The sequence below is a fragment of the Malaclemys terrapin genome, chromosome 8 (assembly GCF_027887155.1).
Source record: "Malaclemys terrapin pileata isolate rMalTer1 chromosome 8, rMalTer1.hap1, whole genome shotgun sequence".
In the NCBI taxonomy this organism is placed as follows: Eukaryota; Metazoa; Chordata; order Testudines; family Emydidae; genus Malaclemys; species Malaclemys terrapin.
Window position 1 is genome coordinate 91,972,464 of NC_071512.1, and position 22,575 is coordinate 91,995,038.

The following is a 22,575-nucleotide window of genomic DNA, read 5'->3' on the forward strand; positions in this document are numbered from 1 at the left end:
TACCACTCATGCAGCTGTTCCTCTGCTAGATCAATAGGAGAAGAACGTGAGGAAAAACTTCTACAGAGCACTCAATTTATATTAGTGATAAGCTCTAAAGGAAAGACTAATTTCCAGGAGGGCCCACCTCCACCACATTTTCACCAGGTTTAATAAGCATGCTAGAACGTGATTTAAACTCAGGTGCAGTGGAACAACGTTCTTAAGATAGTTTTGGTGGCAAGTGCCAACAGAATGCAAGCATGGCAGAACACTGTTCCAAATGCATATTCTAATCTAGGCAGGAACCTTTACTAGATAATGGGAACTGTTCCTACCTGAATTAGAATACGGTTTTTGAAACTTGTTTCCCCATGCTTTGATCCCATCAGCACTGACCATCTAGGCAGCTCATTATCCTTGCTCTAAAACGTTAATTATGCTTTTGTTTCTTAGCCTCTCTCTTCATTAGGTGTAATAAAAGGCAGAGAATTTTTTAAAAAATTCAAAACACAACCAACAAAAGACAGACACAGGACAACTTGAGTGTCATCTACATTTAGGCAGTTTTATTAGACAACTTGAAAAAAGTTGAGAATGCTTTAATTTACAAATGTATTAATGATTTCAGTAACCTGGCAATTATGGAAAAGAAATCTTTTACAAACGTTACAAAAGTTGTACTGTATTTTGAAATACAGAAAAGGCTATTAGTCAACAGTAAAGATATATATTATGTGATGATAGTTTTTCAATCCGATTGCAAAATAGTGTTTTTATGTCTATGCCTTCTCAAACCTACAATAAATCTTGAGGCTAAGGCACTTTGCATATATGTTCACTAGCATATAAGAAAAAACATTAGAAGGAGACTGCAATAAATGGATGCTCTTATGCCTAGTAGTGGCTGTCAGTGCACCAGACTCTTGTGAATGGGCACAGCTCTTGACAAATAAACTGAAGGCTATTTCTTCCTACTTCTGATAATTTAACTAAAGATTAATTCAAGCAAATTTAGATTTAAGGAGGCCAGAAGAGTATTCTGAGATTTAAACTCTTTATTGACTTTAATTATTATTTCAACTTCTTTTAAAAAAGGAAAAACTATGATGATAATTGCATGGAAACCGACAGTGAGAATTAGCGTATGTAGCAATTTTTCAGAAAAAAATGTTTACTGTTTCCACCCAACGGCTATCTACTGATTTGTAATGAACCCACCCTGATGGCATGTAGGTGCAACACAAAAAGTCTTCAAAGCATTAGACCAGCCTCAGTAGGACCTTGTTTTCTTTTTAAAAGATTGTTTCTGATGCTGATTAAGAAGGGGATATTGACAATTAATGTCTCACAATCTCTATATTTAGATAGAGCACCTGCCCATACAACAAACCCCCCTTTCTGAGTAAAAGAAAAAAATCACCACCACCTTAAAGAAAACTCTGGAGTGGTAACTTAGAAATGTGTTTAGTGCATCCTATTCATTTCTGTGTATCAAGTCCAAAGAGTGAAATATGAAACATTCATTTAAACCATGAGGGACCAATCATTTACTCACATTAGTTCCGTTAAATTTAATGGGGCAACCCACAAGCTTAGTTATCTGCAGAATCCGACACCATTTGTACTTTAAACTATCCTTTTCTTATTTTTCACTCCACTAAATGGTGGAGTTAAAGAACAGCCATCTGTAATACAAAAAATTACTTCTTCAAAATCCAGGCAAAACAGATAAACCAAAAGTGAATTTTCCTCAAACAGCTCAACTCGTAATTTGAACACTTAATTTCCCTGAGTAATAGCGTACAATTATAACATTCTACACTAAAGTCAGCATGGTGCAACAAATGTTACCCATAAGGATAGTGGCCTTGATTGTGAAAGTCATGAACAAAAACACAAGAATGTTTGCTGATTTTTGAGATCATACTCTTCTGCTAAATGTCCTACAGTGAAGCCTCGCAATGATCATTTTAAAGAGGCCAGGAAAATTAACCAGAAAAATTGTGTTTTAGATACACTTAATGATTTTCAGTTTCCTTCAATCTGAAAATGCAGCAAATAGCAAATGTTGCATCTAATCGTCAGTGCTGTGGAAACTTTCATCACATCAATATAGTGCAGTCTCAACCTGGAAAATAAAATAACGGTTTTGTGTCTAAACAAATTTAAAACTATACCTATGTGAAATATATGATAAGCAACATATTCCTATCAGCAAAGTGAAATTTGAGTACATTGCATTATTTGTGTTTCAAAAATATTTTCAGTTTACATTTTTTTCACTGATAAGAAGGATAAACCAAAGTCCACAGTCTCAGAGTACTGACACAGCAGTAATTACTTTTCAAGCCTTTATTTGTGTGGAACTCCACAGGATGTCAATTGTGAAAAGTTACTTTGGACATCAAATGCTTGTGCAGATATTTTTCTAGGTTAGGGGAGATAGCATCACATCAATTCTCTTCAAGGCTGTTACATATTTATTCATGGTATTTTATTCTCCAGATCATCACAGGCTGGAAACATTCAGTTACGAATGAATAAGCTGAAAATATGCAAGCATGAAAATTGTTCCTTCTCAAATTGCTATTCCACAAAACTAGTGGTTAAAATATCTACCCAATCTAAATATTCAGTTTCTTCTAATTGCAAATGTCATAATTTGATGCACCTATTTTTCTATGACAAAATAAATTAGAGTTACTGGTTCCTTGCTCCTTTTCAGGTGTACTGAAATGTATTACATATGCCTCTAAAGTTAAGGTCATGCCAGAATGAACCTCTACAAAATTAAATGCTTCCTTCATTTAGGATTCTCTATCTCATAGTAGTAAAATGTGTTAACATAATAATAGTGTGATTATATGACTGTTTATTAGAATAATGACATTTAAAAATATATTGTACTGTTTGAATATTACCATTTTTTCTTACAAGAGTTGAAAGTAAGGGTGTGCGTAAAAGTATTTTTAAAAAACTGACAAGAACTGAGGCAATGCCGAGTCCTGTAGCATCTGCTGTATTAAAGATGTCTAACTGGAACATTTCACTTCTTTGTAATTCAGGCATTTGACTCACAACACAACAGAGGTGTTCAATGCATTCTGATTATAAACTTTGACAGCAGTTTGAAATATTTCTTTGGTGGGGAAACTATACATACTGTATATACTCTATCATAAGCCAGTTCCTTTATAAGATGACCCCCCCAAAATGGATAAGTAAAAATGGAAAATTTTTATAACCCATTTATAAGCCAACCCTATAATTCAGGGGTCAGCGAACTTTGGCTCCCGGGCCATCGGGATAAGCCGCTGGTGGTCCGAGATGGTTTGTTTACCTCGAGCGTCCGCAGGCACGGAGGTAAACCTAAGTAAACAAAGTGTCCAGGCGCGCCAGCTACTTACCCTGACGGGCTGGGACAGCAACTGGTGGGGAAATTTTTTGGGGGGGAGAAGCTGGGAGTCAGGGGCGTAACCCCTGTGACCACCCTGCACATGACCCCACCCCTAGCCCGGGACCCCCACACTCTCCCCATCCCATCCCTTCCCACCTTATCTGGGGAAGGCCAGGGGAGGATGTCTCTGGCCTGGCTGGAGCTGCTCCGGCAGGCTGGGCAGCGCGGCCGCAGCCTGCTCCGGCGGGCCAGACCGGGCGGTGCGGCCGTAGTATGTTCCAGTGGGCTGGTGCCGAGTGGCACAGCCGCAGCGTGCTCCGGCAGGCCGGGCTGCACGGTCACTGCCTGCTCTGGGGGGTGGGGCCAAGCGGCACGGCTGCAGCCTGCCAGCCCCGGAGCTGCAGCTGCTTCGGAGGCTGCGGGGAGAACAGTGTGGCCAGAAGTGGAGAGACTCTGGCCCCGCCTCTTCCCTTCTGTCTCTGCTGGCTGTGCTGCCTCTCCTTGCTCCCTCTGTTGGGGGGGAGGGGCTGTACTTCTCCATACCCATTCATAAGCCGACCCCCGTCTCTGATGCTTCCCTTTTTTACTAAAAAAATTCAGCATATGAACAAGTATATACGGTAAGAAGTAATGTCAGTTTATAACACGGTAAGACATTAAAATGGAGTTATCATTAGATTACCCCCAACATACACCCATAGTTACAACTAGAGTGGGATGAAAACAGAATATTTTCCGTTTTTATTTGTTGAATGCTGAATAGGAGTATAGGGGAGGGTGTTTGTTGAATCTACTTTCCCTTTACCTGTTGTAGTGAGATCCAAGACCAGATGTGATTCTGGTAGTGCACTATGGGCCATTAATACAAAGGTGAGCCTGATCATGCAGAGAAATTAGAACATAGCCTCCTAGAACATCCAATACTTCTCACTCTCCCTTTATCGTGGATAGGACATGAGATACTTGGCAGCAGCTATTATAGGTATTCAATGGGTTTTTTTTTTTAAATTGAGAGAACAAGCTACTGAAAATTACAATTATTTGAATACAAAGGCAAATATTTGTTCCATCCTAGTCACATAACAGAAGTTAATCAAGTTAGCGAAAACAGGAGACTAAACTGTGCAGTCAATATATAGGCCCATTTTGATTATGCTGTTAAAAATGTCAGCTATGTTAGCTGACTCCAACATACATTCCAATGGTATTATATCAAAATTAAAAACTAAAAATCAATAAAATAGTGCACACTGTGTAAACAAAGATTTAAGGACAGATTTAGCTATTGTGATTTCAGCTTATTCTGTACCTATTTAAAAAGCTGTCAGAAGGCTCTTTTCCCCTTAATTTGGCTGACATACAAGTGTAAAAAAAGCATATTATGTTCGGATAGCATAAGGCTACATGTGCAGGCACAAACATTCCAACGTACACACATACATATATACAGTATATAAACATGTATGTTGCATATCACCAACATCATAGTGAAGTCCTACCACTGCTCCCAGCTAAAGTCATCTCCTCTACCAAATACAAGAAAAAAGCCTAAAATGGTAAGAAAAATGACTGCATTGCCAGCTAGCACAAGACCACAGGCTCCCCACTTGATCTGAAATACAAGATGAGAAGAAAAGAAATCCTTATTTGGTTTACATGACGTGTACAGATCTGTGTTACTTTCATGCATTAGATAAGCTAACTGAAATATCACACACGGGTGCTAAAAGCATAAGAGAAAAGACCAACGAACAATTGATTCAGTTCAAGCATTCAATTAGCAACCACTGAAGTAACTAGTATTATACTTATACATTCTCCCTTCATTAGACAGTCTTCTGCAATACACTATCTTTCAGAACTAAATAATTATCTTAAAGCAGAATCATCTTGGCAAAAAGAACAAATAATACAGGATACAGAAAATTCTTTTAAACTCAATGCTTTCTCCTAGCGTCTATGCATTACAGATCGGAAGATATTCCATAAAATCAAGGCAAGGAATAACAATGAGCAATAATTTGCAAAAATAAATAGCAATAGCTTGTTGTAGCCAAACAATCCCATGCCCCAGTCTTAAAAATATTTTGCTCTTAGGAGATGTTGCTAGGGATTAGAGTGCCCTCTTGTGGACATTTCTGGTTTTGCCTACTGTCAAAAACCTACAATTGCTAAAACAATTTGGTTTTATATAGTGTCCTTCATACAGAGCATTACAAAATACATTAGAATGAGAATAATAAGAAAGAGTCAGCAGAACGTACCGCTTCAACACGTGCAAGGATTATAGGCATTCCAAAGGCAGAAACAACAATTCCAGTTGTGAAGAAATAGGCCAATTCCCTGCAGGCACTGCTAGCTGCATCAGTGTCATCGCTTACTCTTTTTGCAATGAAGTGAGGAATGGGACAAAGGATGTAAAATATCAAGACAAACAGGGGCCAGTAAACACTGTGGGAGAAAAAGCCCCAAAAAGAAAACAAAGTTACTTTTCACATTGAAATCAAATCAGACAGACAACTTTATAGATTTCAAAGGGATTTTCACATGCACAAAATTAAGTATGTGTGTCTTTGTAAGATCAGGACCAATGTTTCTACTAAATAACCTACTTTTTAGCCTTCTGATGATCAGAAAACAATTGCTATGTAAGCATGTTTAATGTTTTTGCCCTTCAGTCACTATTGGAAAAGTGTATATCTAATAGTTAATCTTAAAACTCAGTGAATTTTACAATTATTTTTATATATTTTTTCAAAAATAAACCATCTGGTTGTTGTTTAGAATTAGTAAAATTTAAATATGATTTGTATTTTGTTTAATGCTGCTTGTGCATGTCAGATAAATTCACCTCTACTCCATTAATTCGGTATTACTATTTTAATAAAATCAGTAAAATATTGATTAAAATCAAATCAATACTAGAGAAATCTACTGCAAAAATACTTCCACAAAGTTAAAATTACTGACTCATTAAACAATACTATATTTCTACCCATCCGAGATTCAGTATACAATGATTTTAGTCCAGTTTTTACAGGAGTTAAACATCAATTAAAATAGTGTATTTTCAATAACTAGAGCCCCATTACCATGTGTTGGTTCTGGATCTTACAATGGTGTTCTAGGATAGTAGGCTTAATATGAATTATCGTAAATGCAAAGCTAAATGGGTTACAAAGCCATCCAATCAGAGTCCACAATTCTTAGTTAACAACTACTAAACTTATCTTTTAGCTAATAAAACAGTGGTTAAATGTGCATGCTCCAAATTATATGGGACCGACATACAACTAGACTGCATATGTGTATTGACATGGGCAGTTCAAGAACACAAAGTTAGAACAAAGTCAATTTTTATTTTTGAACTGAATTATTTCTTACCCATAATATTCTAGGGCACATCCCAACATAAGAAACGTTAGACCAATGGCTCCACTGAAGGATAATCCAACAAGGGCTGTACAAGAGCAAAGAAATGGATTGTTATGTTGAAAACTCAAAACGCAACAATATTATAACTTTAAGAGGAAGTCACCCTGACATTGTCACAGCAAAACTTTCTCCAAGAGTCAGTAAAAACTGGCCTTGACTTGAATCAGCAGCTGCAATGCAAAGTGATTCATTATTTCAATTCATTGTGTGATCTGGTTACTAATGATCATTGTAGCAGACAAGTGCATTCCTCATTCGTTTGATTTTTATTCTTCATCTTTTCTGCTCTTGATACTATATTCTTCCTTGAATGACCATAGCAACAACTTATTGATGCTTCAAAATAGAAGTTAGGGGATTTTTACTCTTCTTAAAATTTCATTAAAATCGAATAATAGCATTTTTATATATTGTGAAATCAAGACACACCATAACACAAATAAGGCTTTTATTGGACTTTAAACTGTTCCCTACTGTGTTTGCAATCCACACACTGTACCACCCTAAGAGTGCATGGAAAGCAAAAAAATGAAACCAACAAGTCTCTCTCATTATCCCCAAGCTAAAAAAGGCCAAAGTATCATCAGATCCTGATCTTTGAGGATACGCTTTTGTAACATCACCTCAAGCCTTTCAAAACTATTCACAACTTTTACAGCTGTCAGCCACTTCAGGGAACACCTGCTGAAGGATGGAGGAGTTGGGAAACTACTCTGGGGGCAAAATGAGAAACAGAGGATCTAGAGAACTGAGGGGGACCAGATTTGAGGACAGGGAGGATGGGGAAGAATCAGAGGTGTGCGAGGGGGCCGCAAGGGAGAACTGGGGGTGTCCAAACTCGGAGGCAAGGGGGAACAGCGGGGAGAAATGGAGGGGTGTCCAGGATGGAAGGAACAGGAGAATCAGGGATGTCAGGGAGACTCAGGGGGCAAGGAGGAGAGTGAGGTGAGGAGGAACTGAGAGAGGGCGACCCAGTGAGGGAGAGGCGCCAAGGCTCAGGGAGGAGGGAACGGGAACTCGGTGATGTCATGGCTCCAAAGGAGAAATCGGAGTGTCCAGGCTCCAAGCGGGAGGAATCAAGAGTGACACGGCTCAGGAGAGTACCGTGACTGGGCAGGGAGGGAATCGAGGGGTGATAAGCCTCATAGTAGGGAATCGGCGTGGGCAATCGGAGTGTCCAGGCTCAGAAAGGTATTGTAGCTGGGGGGGAGGGGCAAATCAGGAGGTGATGAGGCTCAGAAAGGGGAATCGGAGTGTCCAGGCTCACGGAGGATGGGAAGAATCGAGGTGTCCAGGCTAGGGTTGCCAACTTTGGTTGGATGAATTCCTGGAGACTCCAGGACAATCCTGGAGGCCTGGCAACTCTAGTCCAGGCTCGGGAGGGTACTGTGGCTGGGGGGCACAGGAAGGGAGTAGTGGGGTTAGGATGCTGGAGGAGGAATCTGGGTGTTCAGGTTTGGGAGTGCCTTGAAGAGGAGGAATCGGCGGGTAGGAGGTGTGACGAGGCTTGGAGGTGGGGGGGATCGGGATGTCCAGACTCAGGAGGGTAAGGTGTTTGGGAGAGGAGGAATCGGGGGGTGACGAGGCTCGGCGGAGGGGATCGTGAGTGACGAAACTCGTGAGGGTATCGTGGCTGGGGGCAGGGAATTGGGGTTGACGAGGCTCGGAGGGAGAGTCGGGGGGGTGACAAGGCACGGGAGAGTATCATGGCAGGGGGGCAATTGGGGGTGACGAGGCTCGGGGCGGGAGTCTGGGGATGACGAGGATCGGGACAGTATCGTGGGGGGGAACACTCGGGGGGGGTGACGAGGCTCGGGGGGGAAATGGGGTTGACGAGGCTCAGGTGGAGTCGGGGGGAGGGGACGAGGCTCCGGGGGGGGGGGCAATGGGGGGGAGGGGACGAGGCTGGGGACACCCGGGAGCTCCCCAGGAGACTGGGTGAAGATCTCTGGGGCAGGCCGCGGGCGGCACCGCTCGGTACCTTTCACCCCCGCCATGGTCGCGGGGAGCAGAGAACGGGGCGCGAGCTCCGCTTTTTGGGGCGCCGAGCGGATCTGCGGCCTGCGGCTACTTCCGGCTTCCGCTCGCGGAGACACGCCCCCCCTTAGCTCCGCCCCGGCCCCAACCCACGTGGCCACAGCGGGCAGGCGCCGTTAAAGGGCCAGCGGCCCGACACCGCCGCCTCAGGCTCAGCCCCGCCTCTGCCGCCCCAGAGGAGCCTGTGGCCATCCCCGCCCCGGCCGCGGGTGGAGCTGCGCTGGTCCGCGCCCCCCGCGGGTGCTTTATTCCCCCCGTGAACCAGCCCTCGGTTCGCACTGGAGCGACGGGGGCTGCTTGGAGCCAAAGCCCCGAACATCTCCAGCGGGCTCGTCCCCAGCGAGCCTCCGACCCCAGCCGCCCTGTCTCCGTCGCAGCCCGCCTGGGCCAGCTGCAGAGGGAGGGCGACACGGCCCGGAGCTGCATTGGGGGCCGGTGGCTTGTGCCTTAAAGCGCTCGGTAGCATCACGCGTGGATTTGGCTGGCGGAGTCCAGAGGGGGGCGTGGGGCTGGCAGGCTCCCTTCCGCCCACAGTCCCCCTGCCGGGGGAGCAGGAGGGACCTGCCCCAGAGAGACTTTTTCTCCCACGTGTTTCGGTGCAATAAGCATTGGGCAGACGAGCGTTTTGAGCAGGCTGAGTAACTATTACCGCTACATCAGGTTTTGCTTCTATTTGCTACCCTAATCCTGCTCCGTCCCCCATCAGCCCTATGAGAGTCTTGCAGGTAGACAGTCTGCAATTCTCACCTGCAAAGAGCCTTAAGAAAAGTTATTTTTCTAGATAAATTGGCCTGCTAAACCCAGGGTTGTAAGTTCAATCCTTGAGGGGGCCACTTAGGGATCTGGGGCAAAATCAGTACTTGGCCCTGCTATGGGAAGGCAGGGGGCTGGACTTGATGACCTTTCAAGGTCCCTTCCAGTTCTAGGAGATAGGATATCTCCATTATTTTTATTTATTTATTTATTTTTAGATGCTGTCTTGTAGTATTGCCCCTGCCTTCGCTCATCTAAAGAAACAGTCCCACAGAAGTCAGCTGGTTTGAATTTAATAATAAAGTTGTGGGCTACAGCCCACTGATGGTACGAACCACAAATCCGGATCAGGGGTTACCACCTAATTAAAACATGAACACCAAATTTATTAATTTGTCTCCTGGAGAAAATCAGCATCAAGATTATCCAAGAGCGCTACAACTTATTACTTAATTAGATCAGTCTTGCTGAAAGTCATAGTCACTGACATGGGCCCATTAAATGAGGTTTGCCATTTGTATGGTAGCACAGTAGGAGTAGTACCGGCTCTTGCTGGTATGCTGTAGTGGCCCATACCAGCTTACTTTCACCTCCGACTACCTTAGGCCTTGGCTACACTGGCAATTCACAGCGCTGCACTTGCTGCGCTCAGGGTGTGAAAAAACACCCCCCCGAGCGCAGGGCTGTAAAGCGCCAGTGTAATCAGCGCCTGCAGCGCTGCACACTCGCTCGCAGCACTGCAAGCTATTCCCCTCGGAGAGGTGGAGTACTTGCAGCGCTGCGAGAGCTCTCGCAGCACTGTGAATCCGCAAGTGTAGCCAAGGCCTTAAGAGTCCTGAACATACCTCCCTCCTCCCAGGGAGTGACTAGAGCCTGTCTTCCTGCTACACCCAGCTCCTGGGCTTTACACAGGCCCTTCCAGTTCCTGCCCAGCAGAGTCTGCTTCCACTTAGCAGCCACTTCACAGCCTAAATCTCTCCCCTTGTTGCTGCTTAAGTGGTTGATTCCTCCCACCCACCCCATTCAACCCTCTCAGGGCCAGTAGGGGGAAAATACACCCTATCCCACAGTGTAATAAGTATAAATGTATACCAAGCAGTGCATAACTCAGGTGTATTGATAAATTTACACCATTACACAATTCATAACAGCCCCCAACACCTCATAGCCAGGTCAAGCGCAGTCCACCACACCTCATTACTGTGGCTGGCCATTAAAGTGATCTTTCAAGGCCTCCCTCAGTTGCATAGCTCTGCACTGAGCTCTTCTAGCAGCCTTTGTATCTAGCTGTTCAAACTCAGGAGACATCTGCTCCACCACTGCATCCCACCCTCAGAATATCAGGGTTGGAAGGGCCCTCGGGAGGTCATCTAGTCCAACCCCCTGCTCAAAGCAGGACCAATCCCCAGATTTTTGCCCCAGATCCCTAAATGGCCCCCTCAAGGATTGAACTCACAACCCTGGGTTTAGCAAGGCCAATGCTCAAACCACTGAGCTATCCCTCCCCAGCGGCAATTCCCCGCCCCTCCCCCCCCCCCCCCCTTTGCTTCACAGATGTTGTGCAAGACACAACAGGGAGGGATATTTTGCTCACTGAGATCCAATCTAGTAAGTAGCCAATGCCAGCCTCACTTCTATCTACCTAAAGTGCATTCAATGGTCATTCTGCACCTGCTGAGCGAGTAGCTGAATCTTTCCTTAGTGCTGTCCTGGTGGCCCGTGTATGGCTTCACGAGCCAGAGGAGCAAGGAGTAGGCTGGATCCCCCAGGATCATTATTGGCATTTCAACATTGCCTCTGGGAAATCCAATGGTCAGGAAAGAAGGTCCCTGCTTGCAGCTTTCTGAACAATCATATGTTCTTAAAGATGCAAGTGCCATGCACTGTCCCTGACAGCCCACACGGATACCTGGGAAGTATTCCCGGTGATTCACCAACACTAGAATAACCATAGAAAAGTAGCCCTTTGTATTGATGTACTCTGTGGCAAGGTGGACGGGTGCCAAAATAGGGATGTGTATGATTGCCGTCTATCACCTCACCACAATTCAGGAATCCTAACACTGCAAGTTCCTCCACTGTGTCCTGCACAGTGCCAGGAGTCAGTGGCACTGGAACCAGGGATACCAAAGCCCTCTCACTTTTTGAAAGTGGACGGGCCTGGCATGACCCATCCACTTCTCACCAGGGTGGATCCTGCCCCCTGCCTGTCCACTTCCCCCCCCCCACAAGACCCCAACCCCCAGCCAGGCCAGCATGGAGCCCGGCTGGGAAGCCAGGGCAGCTGTGTGGCCCGTGTGGCCCCTCCATCTGCCTGCAGCGCAGGGGGGCTGACAGCAGCCCCTGGCCAGTGTCCCCACCCCGCGGGCTCCCTGTCTGGCCCAGGGCAGGTGGAGGTGGAGAGTCCACGACTCTGTGCCGGCTCCCCACAATCTGGCTCCGGTTGGGGGGAGAGGGGGTGCAGGGTTCAGAGCTGCAGCCCAGCCATCGTAAGAGCCGCGCTGGCAGCTGTAGGGGAGCCATGGACCCTCCACCTGCCTGGCCCGGGAGCTGCTCTTGGCAGGCCCCCAGCACCGCAAGCAGGTGGAAGGGCTGCCGTGGCTCTCCACAACTGCCCGCATGGCTTTTAACATGGCCAGGCTGCAGCTCTGTGCCCCCTCCCTCCCCCAGCCAGAGCCAGATTGGGGAGAACCACATGGGGAGCTGTGAGGAGCCCCCCCTACTTTTGGGAAGGCTCCGATGCCTTGGCCAGGAGTCATAGTCCTGCATAGCAGGAGACAATTATTAGCCCTACAAACTTGCATGACAATAGACCCCACTGTGGATTTTCCAACTCCAAACTGATTACCTATTGACTGGTAGCAATTTGGCATTGCCAGGTTCCAGAGTATGATCACTACTCACTTTTCAACTGTCCATGCTGCTTTCATTGTGGTATCCGTGCGAAGGAGGGCTGGCGTTAGCTTGGCCCACAGACCTAGGAACATGGTCTTTCACATCTGAATGTTCTGCAGCTACTGCTCATTGTCCCAGACCTGTATTACGATGTGATCTCACCAGTCCATAATTGTTTCTTGGGCCCAGAAGTGGTGCTCCACCACTGGCAGCTGCTCTGTGAATGCCACCAAGAACCTTGAATTGGTTTTCACTACATCCCTGAGCAATCTGTCCTTGAAGAAACAGTCATGTCGCCCCCTTGTTGTGGTTCTCCCTGGGGCTCTGCAAACAGCGGAGATCCTTGGTCCTGTGTTTGCAACGTTCAGGATAATAGCGCAGCACTCTGTGGGCTCCATGCTTCGGTCAGAGATGGTGGAGAGTAAAGAGTGCCAGGTGGGTGTGTAGAATTTAAAACACACAAAAAAGTTACAGGATGTGGATGTTATTATGGGACAGAGAAAATTGCAGGATGAGAGCTTGACCCCTAGCTCCTAGTCACCCCTGCAAGACTTGATTTCTGCCCCACCATGCATTGTGAACATTTCCCAAAAGACAGTGCACCAGATTGGTGGTGAGTGCTACATTGAGATACCTATCCATGGTACACCACACTGTGCTTTGACACAAGCATTCCTGGTGAGTACAGGCAGCGCTGACCCAAGCAGCCAAGTGCTCACACACAAACACAGTAACTGCAGCTTTCCACCACTATAGCCTGCATTGACCAAAGTCTGTAGTGTAGACATGGCGAGCACAAACATACAAAACCCGATTTCCACTTACACCTCTCTAAACACTAGTATAGATATAAATGAAATCAGACTCTGGCCTTTTAGGTTTTTTTAATATAATTGCTTTTTTTAAAAAGCAATTTTCTAGTTGTGTATTTTTGCAATATATCTGTTCTTCATATGCATCAAGATATTATTGCCTTATTAATCTAGTTTGACTTTAGCAACAGAAACCAAAGCTGACTAACTTCCTTGCTCAGCTTGTTTGTGCTAGAGCAGTGGTTTTCAAACTGGGGGTATGTGAGAAAAATCCTGTAATGGCAGACAACACATTTTATTTAGTATAGAGGTTTTCAAACGGTGGGGCATGCCCTGCTAGGGGGGCACAGAGGAACATTTGGGGTCGGGGGGGAGGGTAAGCAGCAACACCAGTTACTTCTTTGAGTTACTATTTTTGGTTGCACTTTCTAACTCAGACAGGCTGGGTGGCCCGCTGAGGTGAGTCAGGAAGTGGAGGTGGCACTTCCTCCCCAACCCTGTGAGGCAGGGCTGGCCTGAGGCCCCTGGCATTGCCGCTCCCCTCCCCCCCATTTTCCACTGCACCACCACAGTTTGAAAACCTCTATTAGCAGTTGCTAAATGGAAGGCAAAATTCTGGGGGGGAGGGCACATGCCCCTGCATGCTCCCCCACATTGCCTCTTCCTATCTCAGATGGGGATATGTGGTAAACTACATTTGGAAGAGGGTACGCAGCCTAAGAAGTTTAAAAACCATTGCTCTAGAGGAAATGTAGCCTATGCATAAGTCTCTAGAGAGCACCCAGTGTTGATTTGTTTCTCCAGAAAAAAGTAGCAATAGGTACTTCAGGTGCATAGCTGAGTGGGTCCAGTCCTCCTGAGACGTGATTACAAAGGGGTCTGTTTAGGCACATGTAAAAATCTTGCAAAATACAGTTTTAACTTCATCACTAGCTCTCCTGCTTATACTGTATTTACACAGTTTTATTCCCACAAATTGTATTCAGAATAATAAAGTGGATGTTTCTTTACAAGCACAGAACATACCTGAATTTATTGAATGAGCTTTTTAATATATATACAAATGTTTTAGACTAGTCACATTTCATTTTGAGTATATAGCATATTTACAAAAAAATTACAATAATTTTAGACAAACAGTAAACCTGAACATTGATAAGCTCTGTCACTACAAGATATGAAAATAAATGAATTGCTGAGTTAACTAATTTTGAGATAAGTAGGTCCCAAAACTTTCATGCATCCATAAAAACATTAGGTTGGAGGAGAATCAAAGTTTAAATTTGGGGAGGTTTTTTTTCCTGGGTTATTTAAAGTTTAATGATAGTTCGTATTTTGTGAACATTGAGGTGTTATCCAGAGCTCTCTGCCATGACAAACTTGATACAAAGCGAATGTAGTTTATCATTTCAAAAATGTACATTACATCAATGAGATCCTTTTATTATATAGGCATAGTTCACACAATATCTACAAACGTGAATGAGAAACAAAATAAATCAACAAACCACAGGAACATGATTCACATTCCAGTTATCTTTTTAAATAAGACAAGCACATACTGGATCAAAAAACAAACATTTCATAATATGTTAATAAATAACATCATTTGTTATGGTTATCTTGAACATTTTAAGGTCTTGTATATAAAAAGGAAAAGTGTGTGTTGGTATCACATTGTCAGTTAATGGTAATAAATAATGGACCAGTACAACAAAAAGATGAAGTTTTATACAGAAAGTAACGTCCTTTGACATGCTGCCTTTGCCGTAACTATTGTGTCACTGGAAAATTAAAATTTAAAGTAAATAAACAAAAATGGATTGTCTTTAAAAATACCAGCTTTCCAAAGATTTTCACATCAGATATAGATCTTTTCCTTAAAGAATTAATATGGAAACCTTTCTGCCCATCCTATGCATATGCTGAACTTTTAAAGCTAAAAGCAGATATGAGATTTCATCTCAACCATGAAGTGTGGTAAATAAACCATTATTTCTAGTGACTTTACAAAAGGAGAGATAGCCTGGGTCAAAGGAACTTGCCGCATAACTAGGTAAGAAAGGCTTCAGCTTCAGCATCAGACACGCCTGTATGTTGCCATTATTGCTGTGGACCAATGCAACTTTTAAAGATGCAAACTGCCCTGTTACTTCTAAAAAGGCCAGACAAATTCCACATGCCTGGATAACTTGCGTACTGTGATCTGCAGGGTGAAGTGGTAACAGATTCCATTTCTATCATGACCCCTTGCCCAAGTGCTCTGAGAAACTTTTAGACAGTTGGTTGGAACTGATCAAACATGGTGAAGCAAGATCTTCCAAACCCTCAAAATGGGAAATATTTTTAACTAATGTGGGGAAGCTTCTGAAGCAGCAGCATAACTGACATAGCAATCTTAAAAAACATGGGCTATCAGACAGTTCTACTTATGGGTAGAGCTTCACCAGGAATGTGGTAAATGCTTACCATTCCTGTTCTACAACTATGGACTCACCCCACGCCCACACAGTTCACTATTCCCTGAACATTGCATCTTAATAGGTGTTTAGCTTAGGCTGGTGTAACATCAAATATTTGATCTTCAGTTTAAGTCACTCTTTGCTCTACGGTGCTGTAGAATTTGTTCTAAATATTTCACTGATTGGCTGTAATGTAAAGTACAGTTCTCTGCTTAAGGCGTTAAGTTGCCATATTGACTTATCCAGTTGCTCAGCTTCGTCTTTGAGAATATCCTAAAAGTGATTAGATATCAAATGAGAATTATTATTAATTATTATCAGTGCCTAAACCAGGTCCCTGGAGGCGAACACTTACATTTGGATCTCAGCTTGGAAGGTTGGACATAACCTCCAGTTATTACACTCACTTGAAGTGGGGGGTCTCACTAGAATTCATTGTCAGAAGTGGGATGTCAAGTGTCCCAAGACAAAACGGTTCCACCTTTGTCTAGAATGCATTCCTCCCTCACCCCACTTAACTCTGGAAATACGGGATACGTTTCCAAAGTATTATGAGCAATTTTAGCTACACAGGTCCCCTTAGGAGACATGTGGCTAAAATTCTCCTGTGCTTTTGAAATTTGTGTGATGTATGCATGAGGGAACATCCATTTTGCTCTTCGTGATAAGTGTTCGGTTCATGAGCAATTTTGAAACTTCCAAATTTCCAGCCAGATTTTGGTTATCTGTGAAAATGGCAAAGTTGTGATCAGAGACTATACAAGCACGAGCACAGGTTGAGAAAGTAGCTTAATATAAAGGCTTTTGGCCTTGGTTTTCAAATTCTGACCAGGCATCATTTAGCTCCATGAAGATCATCTTTGCATACTGTTCATATGGCTGCCCTGTAGCCTAAAAGAGAACAAAGTAAAGAATCCATCACCCAACTGCTAAACTAGAATACATACAACTGACATTTAAACACTGTAGTTTAAAGTAGTTTGTTTGTTTTTCTTGAAGTAAAAGGCTTCTCAGTTTGCTTTTGCTTCACTAAGCCTACCTGCTCTTACTAGGGTTACTCACCCTGAGTACAGCTTAATGAAACTTCAAGGCTCTCCCGTTCCCCCATAGCATTTCAGTATACGAGGGTGCCTCACAGCTAGTCTGAAGGCTGCCTGCAAATCCAGAATATAGCACTACAGCCCCAAGATTAGGGCAATGAGGGTTTTAATCTCAGGCTTTTGTGAAAGGACACTGAATTGGCCATCATCTTACACACAATGAAGGGTACTGCTGTCTGACAGCAGGTCATTCTAACTCCCCAACAGAAGCATCTCCCTCCCTATCTTGCCAGCCTCACCACCCAAACATTGTTCTCAATGCTGGTTATGCAAACTCAGTCTTGGGGCCACGGGTAGAGCAAAACCAAAGCCACCATCCTCTCAAAGCATCCCCAGACTACCAGGGATTAATGGATCAAATCTGAACATCAATATCCTGTTTCATGTCACACTGTTGACAGACTGTAGCCTGTCTTCTATTTTCAATCATAAAAGTAAAGATCACTTTAAAAAACAAACAGCTCTTCCCATCTGCATTCATTATAAACGAATGCTCTGCAGGACATTTGATAGTATGGTAGCAGTTCATGGATAATCGGTCTTAAAAACTAAACTGTGAAGATGAACCAAAACTCTGAATCTGAACATCCTTGTATTTGGGGGAAGTTTGTACCCAATTTGAACCGCCTGAGGCTCATTTAAGGGGCTGGTCCTGAGAACACGGTTGGCACTTTTTGGATTCAGTTTCCCTATTCAACCATTTAACGAGTTGGTGCAATCACATCTCATGCTTTCTAGCTCACCTTTCAATTGTTCGTGAGATTTTTATTTATTTATTTTAAATAACTAGAGATATACGTACTTTGTCAGGATGAACAACAAGCACTGCTCTCCGGTAAACCTTCTTCACTTGTTCTGGAGTTACAAGATCTGCCATGCCGATGGGTTTCCATTTAGTCTCTCCAGCCCATAAAACAGTGTGCATCGTTGATAGCAGTGCTCTTATGTTTCTCTCCTTCCCTTCAATCCATTCTAGGATCTGGAGATAAGAGACAATTCTCAACAAGAAAGCATCCATAACTGATGCAAAGAGTGTCAAATCCACATTTTGCCATTTAGATAACAAGGGTTTCCAAGGATCACTCCCCCACAACACTCAGGCCCAGATTTTAGAAAAGGTTGAAGAACATGTTATCAGAGAGTCTCAAAGTGGGGCAAGCTTTTTCTTTTAAAAAAGCACCTCTTACAAGGCTTGACTGTCTTTTTATCGCAAAAGCATAGGTGGGAGGAGGCTTTAAAAGCTAGTAGTGTTTATCTAGGGAGCAAACCCTATAAAGTTTGAGAAAACAATAGGATGAGTCCCATTTTTCCAATTTTTGAAGCATCCGTTTAAGGAGTCTCTGGTGTATTGGGGTGGGCAGGAACAACAGTTTAGATTCCACTCACCTTCTGTATATGACTCATATGAGTACAGTCTCGGCGATAAGTATTTCAGGATCATCAAAGTGACTGCACCACCACTGTAGCCTTTTGTGGCAGTCTGACCTGGTTACTTATCACCACCACCCTCCCTTGGGAATAGATTGGTGGACTTCTCATGGCAAGCTTTGATGCATAACTGTAATGACTGAACAGCCCCTTTAAGCATTTAATTGTGAGAGATAACTATGTCCCAGCAGAGCAGTTCACCAGACACTGGTGAATGCAGTCACGTAACTTACAGAAAGAAGATCAGAAACTGACTGAGCCAGTACCACTTCCTTTCCTCCCCATCCCATTCTTCTCGTGTTCCACCTTTGGAATCTGTTCCTTTTTTAGAAAGTAATTAAGTCATTAAAGAGTCTGCATCCATTTTTCCCTACAATACCTCCCTTATGACAACCTTCGGTCACTCCCACAAAGCACTGAACGGATACCAGATTTTAAAAAAAAGGATCTACAGAATAGCATCTTTCAGAAGGGCATATTCAGTGCTAAAGGGGAATGTCCAACAGCCGTCTGTGACGTTGGACTCTATATGATTTTATGAAAGTATGCTGAGGAGTGTGAATATAATGTAACAAAAATAGGCTTCATGCAAAAGGTCTCTTGTAAGGTATCATTACAAAGCTTACAATCTACTGAGTGTGGTCATCCTATTTGTATAAATGTATCACTCTTGTATCTGAAACTAGAAATATATGAAATATAACGCTGAGGGCCTATTGTAATTATGCAAAGTGTGGGCCATTAATGGTGGTTTGGAATCTTGATGGCTCCCCATCAACCAGGACAATTGACTGTGGATGAATCTGTTTGCAGGCAAGCCTTCCTGTGAGTCAGGCTGGGAGGAATGAAGGCTTGGGATCTTAGAGACATGTGATCATGTCACCCAAACTGGTGTTTTTCCATTGAGGAGGGGTGGGAACCCAGAGGGACAAAGGATTCCCGCCTTATGCAAAAGATATATAAATGGGTAGAACAGAACAAAGGGGAGAGCCATCATGAGAAATCCCCTAGCTACCACCTGAGCTGGAACAAGGGCTCTACTAGGGGAAAGGATTGTGCCCAGACTAGGAAGGCGTCCAGTCTGTGAAAGAAACTTATTGAAACATCTCTGAGGGTGAGATTTTACCTGTATTCAGTTTTATTACTGGCTTAGACTTGCGTGTTTTGTTTTATTTTGCTTGGTAATTCACTTTGTTCTGTCTGCTATTACTTGGAACCACTTAAATCCTACTTTCTGTATTTAATAAAAATAAAACTTTTTAACTTATTAATTGACCCAGAGTATGTATTAATACCTGGGGGGGGGGGGGGAAGAGCCAAACAGCTGTGCATAACTCTCAGTGTTACAGAGAGCGAACAATTTATGAGTTTACCCTGGATAAGCTTTATACAGGATAAAATGGATTTATGTAGGGTTTGGACCCCATTGGGAGTTGGGCATGTGAGTGTTAAAGACAGAAACAGTTCTCAAGTTGCTTTTAGTTAAGTCTGCAGCTTTGGGGCACGTGGTTCAGATCCTGGGTCTGTGTTGGAGCAGATTGGTGTGTCTGGCTCAACAAGACAGGGTGCTGGAGTCCCAAGCTGGCAGGGAAAGCAGGGGCAGAAATAGTCTTGGCACATCAGTTGGCAGCCCCCAAGGGAGGGTTCTGTGATCCAACCTGTCACACCGTTGGCTGACATTTACAACTCTAAATTGCGCAGCAGCGTCAGAGTTCTTCAATGTGAAGCCCAGCTCTAGTAACTGGGCCTCTGGATTTGAGCAAAACGTCGCATCTTTCAGCCTCAGTTTCCCTATTTGTAAGGTGGAGATTATGTTCCCCTCAAAAGGCTGTGATGAGGATTAAGTGCCATCAAAAAGTGTGAAATGGAATTTCAGTCTTCACTGTGGTAAATCTTTCATTTATCCATAGAATAGGAACAGCAACTTTTTTCCATTGCTCCTCAGCTCTGACTTGGAAGCCCCAACCTTAGGAATCGGAGAGTAATTCCCTCTGTGTCCATTTATTCTTTGACATCTCCGCTGAGGTCACCAATAAGAGTGCCACTAGGAAGAGGACTGACCAGCTCACACTGAAGAGCTCTCTGTTGGACCGCTACTGCCCTAAACAGGATATGAACCAGCCAGCCAGATGGGCAAGGCCCTATGCTATTAGCCCCCAGAGTACCCAGGTGACCTGAAACTAGATATAGATCTGTTGCTATGTTATACTGGCACTTAGCCTCCACTTACATCTGTGCAGATTGAAATCCAGATAGGTGGCAACGTAGGGGGACTATGCCAATGATGAGCTCGCTCTCAGTCCTAATGTGCTATCCCGTCAGTATTGTGCAGACATGCACCAGGAAAGACCACACTACATGCTAGAGGTGGTTCAAGAACCAGGTAATTTGTTATTGCTTTCTCAGACAAGTACTTTAGTAGTGGGGTGTATGGGGGATACTAGGGAGGGGTAGTACCTCTGTTGGAGAACACATTATGCTCCTTAGGGAGCAGTTCTTCTGCTTTGGTCCCCATCTACACTCAGCTCTCACTTGTGGCTCCCAAGTAGCTGTTTGCATGCGACAGCAGCCACACCCCGCTAAACTGCTTCAATGAGTGGGCTAAACCAGGTGAGGTTAGCCGATGGGTCGTTTGCCCTTGGCGAGATAGAGAAAGGCAGTTTCCCTAGCACGCAAAGACTGTTCTGACGGACTGGGGTGGAGGAAATCAATTTGTGATTCAACAGCCATGAAGGCGGTTCAGTAATGTGCTATGGGGGATGGTCAGCACGACAAGGCATGGACGATATCCTGGTCACCCACTGCAGCTAAAGGAAGTCCCCAGCCATAACGGATTCTTTGTGCCACTGGAATCTGGCTTCCACAGCCAAGAGTGGGATTGCCCCTGTGCAATGGCTTTCTCACAAAAAATTTCCTGCACAGGTTTTGTCATCGTCATCGATGGACTAACAACGTAACACACTCTAGTGGTTGAGCGCCATAAATTCATGCTCCATATGAAGCTTGAAATATGTACATTCCTTTGAATGTAAGGTGTACAACCAAAATAATCCTTTTACAGGAAGCTGAGAAGAGCCACATTTGGGCATGTAACTTTTAGAAGACATGCATCTTTAGATTTCGGAGGACTTTGCCTTAAGGTTTCCCTTCATGCTGCTTAGCAAGGTATATAATCCAATAGCCAAATATGGTAGTTATACACTACATAGGCAATCTAGTAATCTTTAGCTGTTGTCAATTTCAGCCCTACTTCCCCATTAACAAGACAGACAAAAGTTACTATAAATAGTTCAACAGCTCTAAAATAAGAGATGACTCACAGAAGTAAAAAGCATCAGAAGAAAAGGACATTGTGAAAAATCAGCTGGACTGGTGATTTCATTTGCTCTGCAAGACGCTAATGGGAAGACAATATTGCATGCACTAAACTCAAAACCAGCTGAATTACTAGAAGAATTATGTAGCCTATACTAGGTAAGAGTAATATCCAATAAATATGAAGATTACAACTACACCTCTACCCCAATATAACGTGACCAGATATAACACAAATTTGGATATAATGTGGTAAAGCAGCACTCCGGGGGTGCGGGGCTGCGCACTCCAGCGGATCAAAACAAGTTCGATATAATGGGGTTTCACTTATAACACGGTAAAATTTTTTGGCTCCCAAGGACAGCATTATATCGAGGTAGAGGTGTAGTTGTAATCAAGCTGGTATTAGTGTTTATTGTTGAATGTTTAGAACATTTTGCACCTATTACCTGCACATCCAGACTGATCCCCAAGCCTTCCACTGTCAATTTTAACAAATTGTATTTTGCTAACGAAGTTTATTTCGTTTTTGATTGAGCTGTTCTCCTCCCTCCCCATTCTACCTAGATAGCTTCAGTAGCAACGTAGTTTCCCTCCTGGAATGGCTCACCCAGGACATAATCTGGCAATTCTATCAACAAGTCTGCTTAAAAGAGAAAGAATTTCAGCAGAGGAAACAGGAGAATGCTAGAGCACGTGGGATCAACAAATACAGAGAACAAAATGCAGCCCTGACTTTAGCAGGTACGGCTAACTGAAGTCCTGTGGCAGACCACTAGCCATGGCGATGTCACTGAGCAAGAAACTCAGTTTACTACAGAGACTGATCTAAACCATAAGCTAGAACTCCAGAGGACTGTTCTCAAATCCAGAGCATATTTAAGGATTTACTGAAAGACCTGAACACTGTCAAGTTCTCCTACCCCCTCATTATGGATGGGGGAGCAGGAAAGGAGGGC

The 22,575-nt window shown here is 43.8% G+C and overlaps 2 protein-coding genes across 3 annotated transcripts in view; both read right to left on the reverse strand.

Annotated features, from left to right (window-relative positions):
• Nucleotides 1–521: 521 nt before the first annotated feature.
• LEPROT (leptin receptor overlapping transcript) lies at nt 522–8,905 on the reverse strand. Its single transcript, XM_054036696.1, has 4 exons — nt 8,796–8,905; nt 6,764–6,839; nt 5,644–5,830; nt 522–4,991 (listed from the first exon to the last, which is right to left on the reverse strand). Exons 1-4 carry the CDS (start codon nt 8,809–8,811, stop codon nt 4,875–4,877), a joined length of 396 nt encoding a protein of 131 aa, XP_053892671.1. The 5' UTR covers nt 8,812–8,905; the 3' UTR covers nt 522–4,874.
• A 5,420-nt stretch (nt 8,906–14,325) lies between these two features.
• DNAJC6 (DnaJ heat shock protein family (Hsp40) member C6) overlaps nt 14,326–22,575 on the reverse strand; it is a 73,144-nt gene continuing 64,894 nt past the window's right edge. For both annotated transcript variants that reach the window (XM_054038589.1, XM_054038590.1), the window contains exons 18-19: nt 17,676–17,852; nt 14,326–16,664 (exon numbers count right to left, since the gene is read on the reverse strand). In XM_054038589.1, coding sequence (XP_053894564.1) covers nt 16,563–16,664; nt 17,676–17,852 — 279 coding nt within the window. In that variant the 3' untranslated portion in view covers nt 14,326–16,562. The remainder of the gene's footprint in view (nt 16,665–17,675; nt 17,853–22,575) is intronic.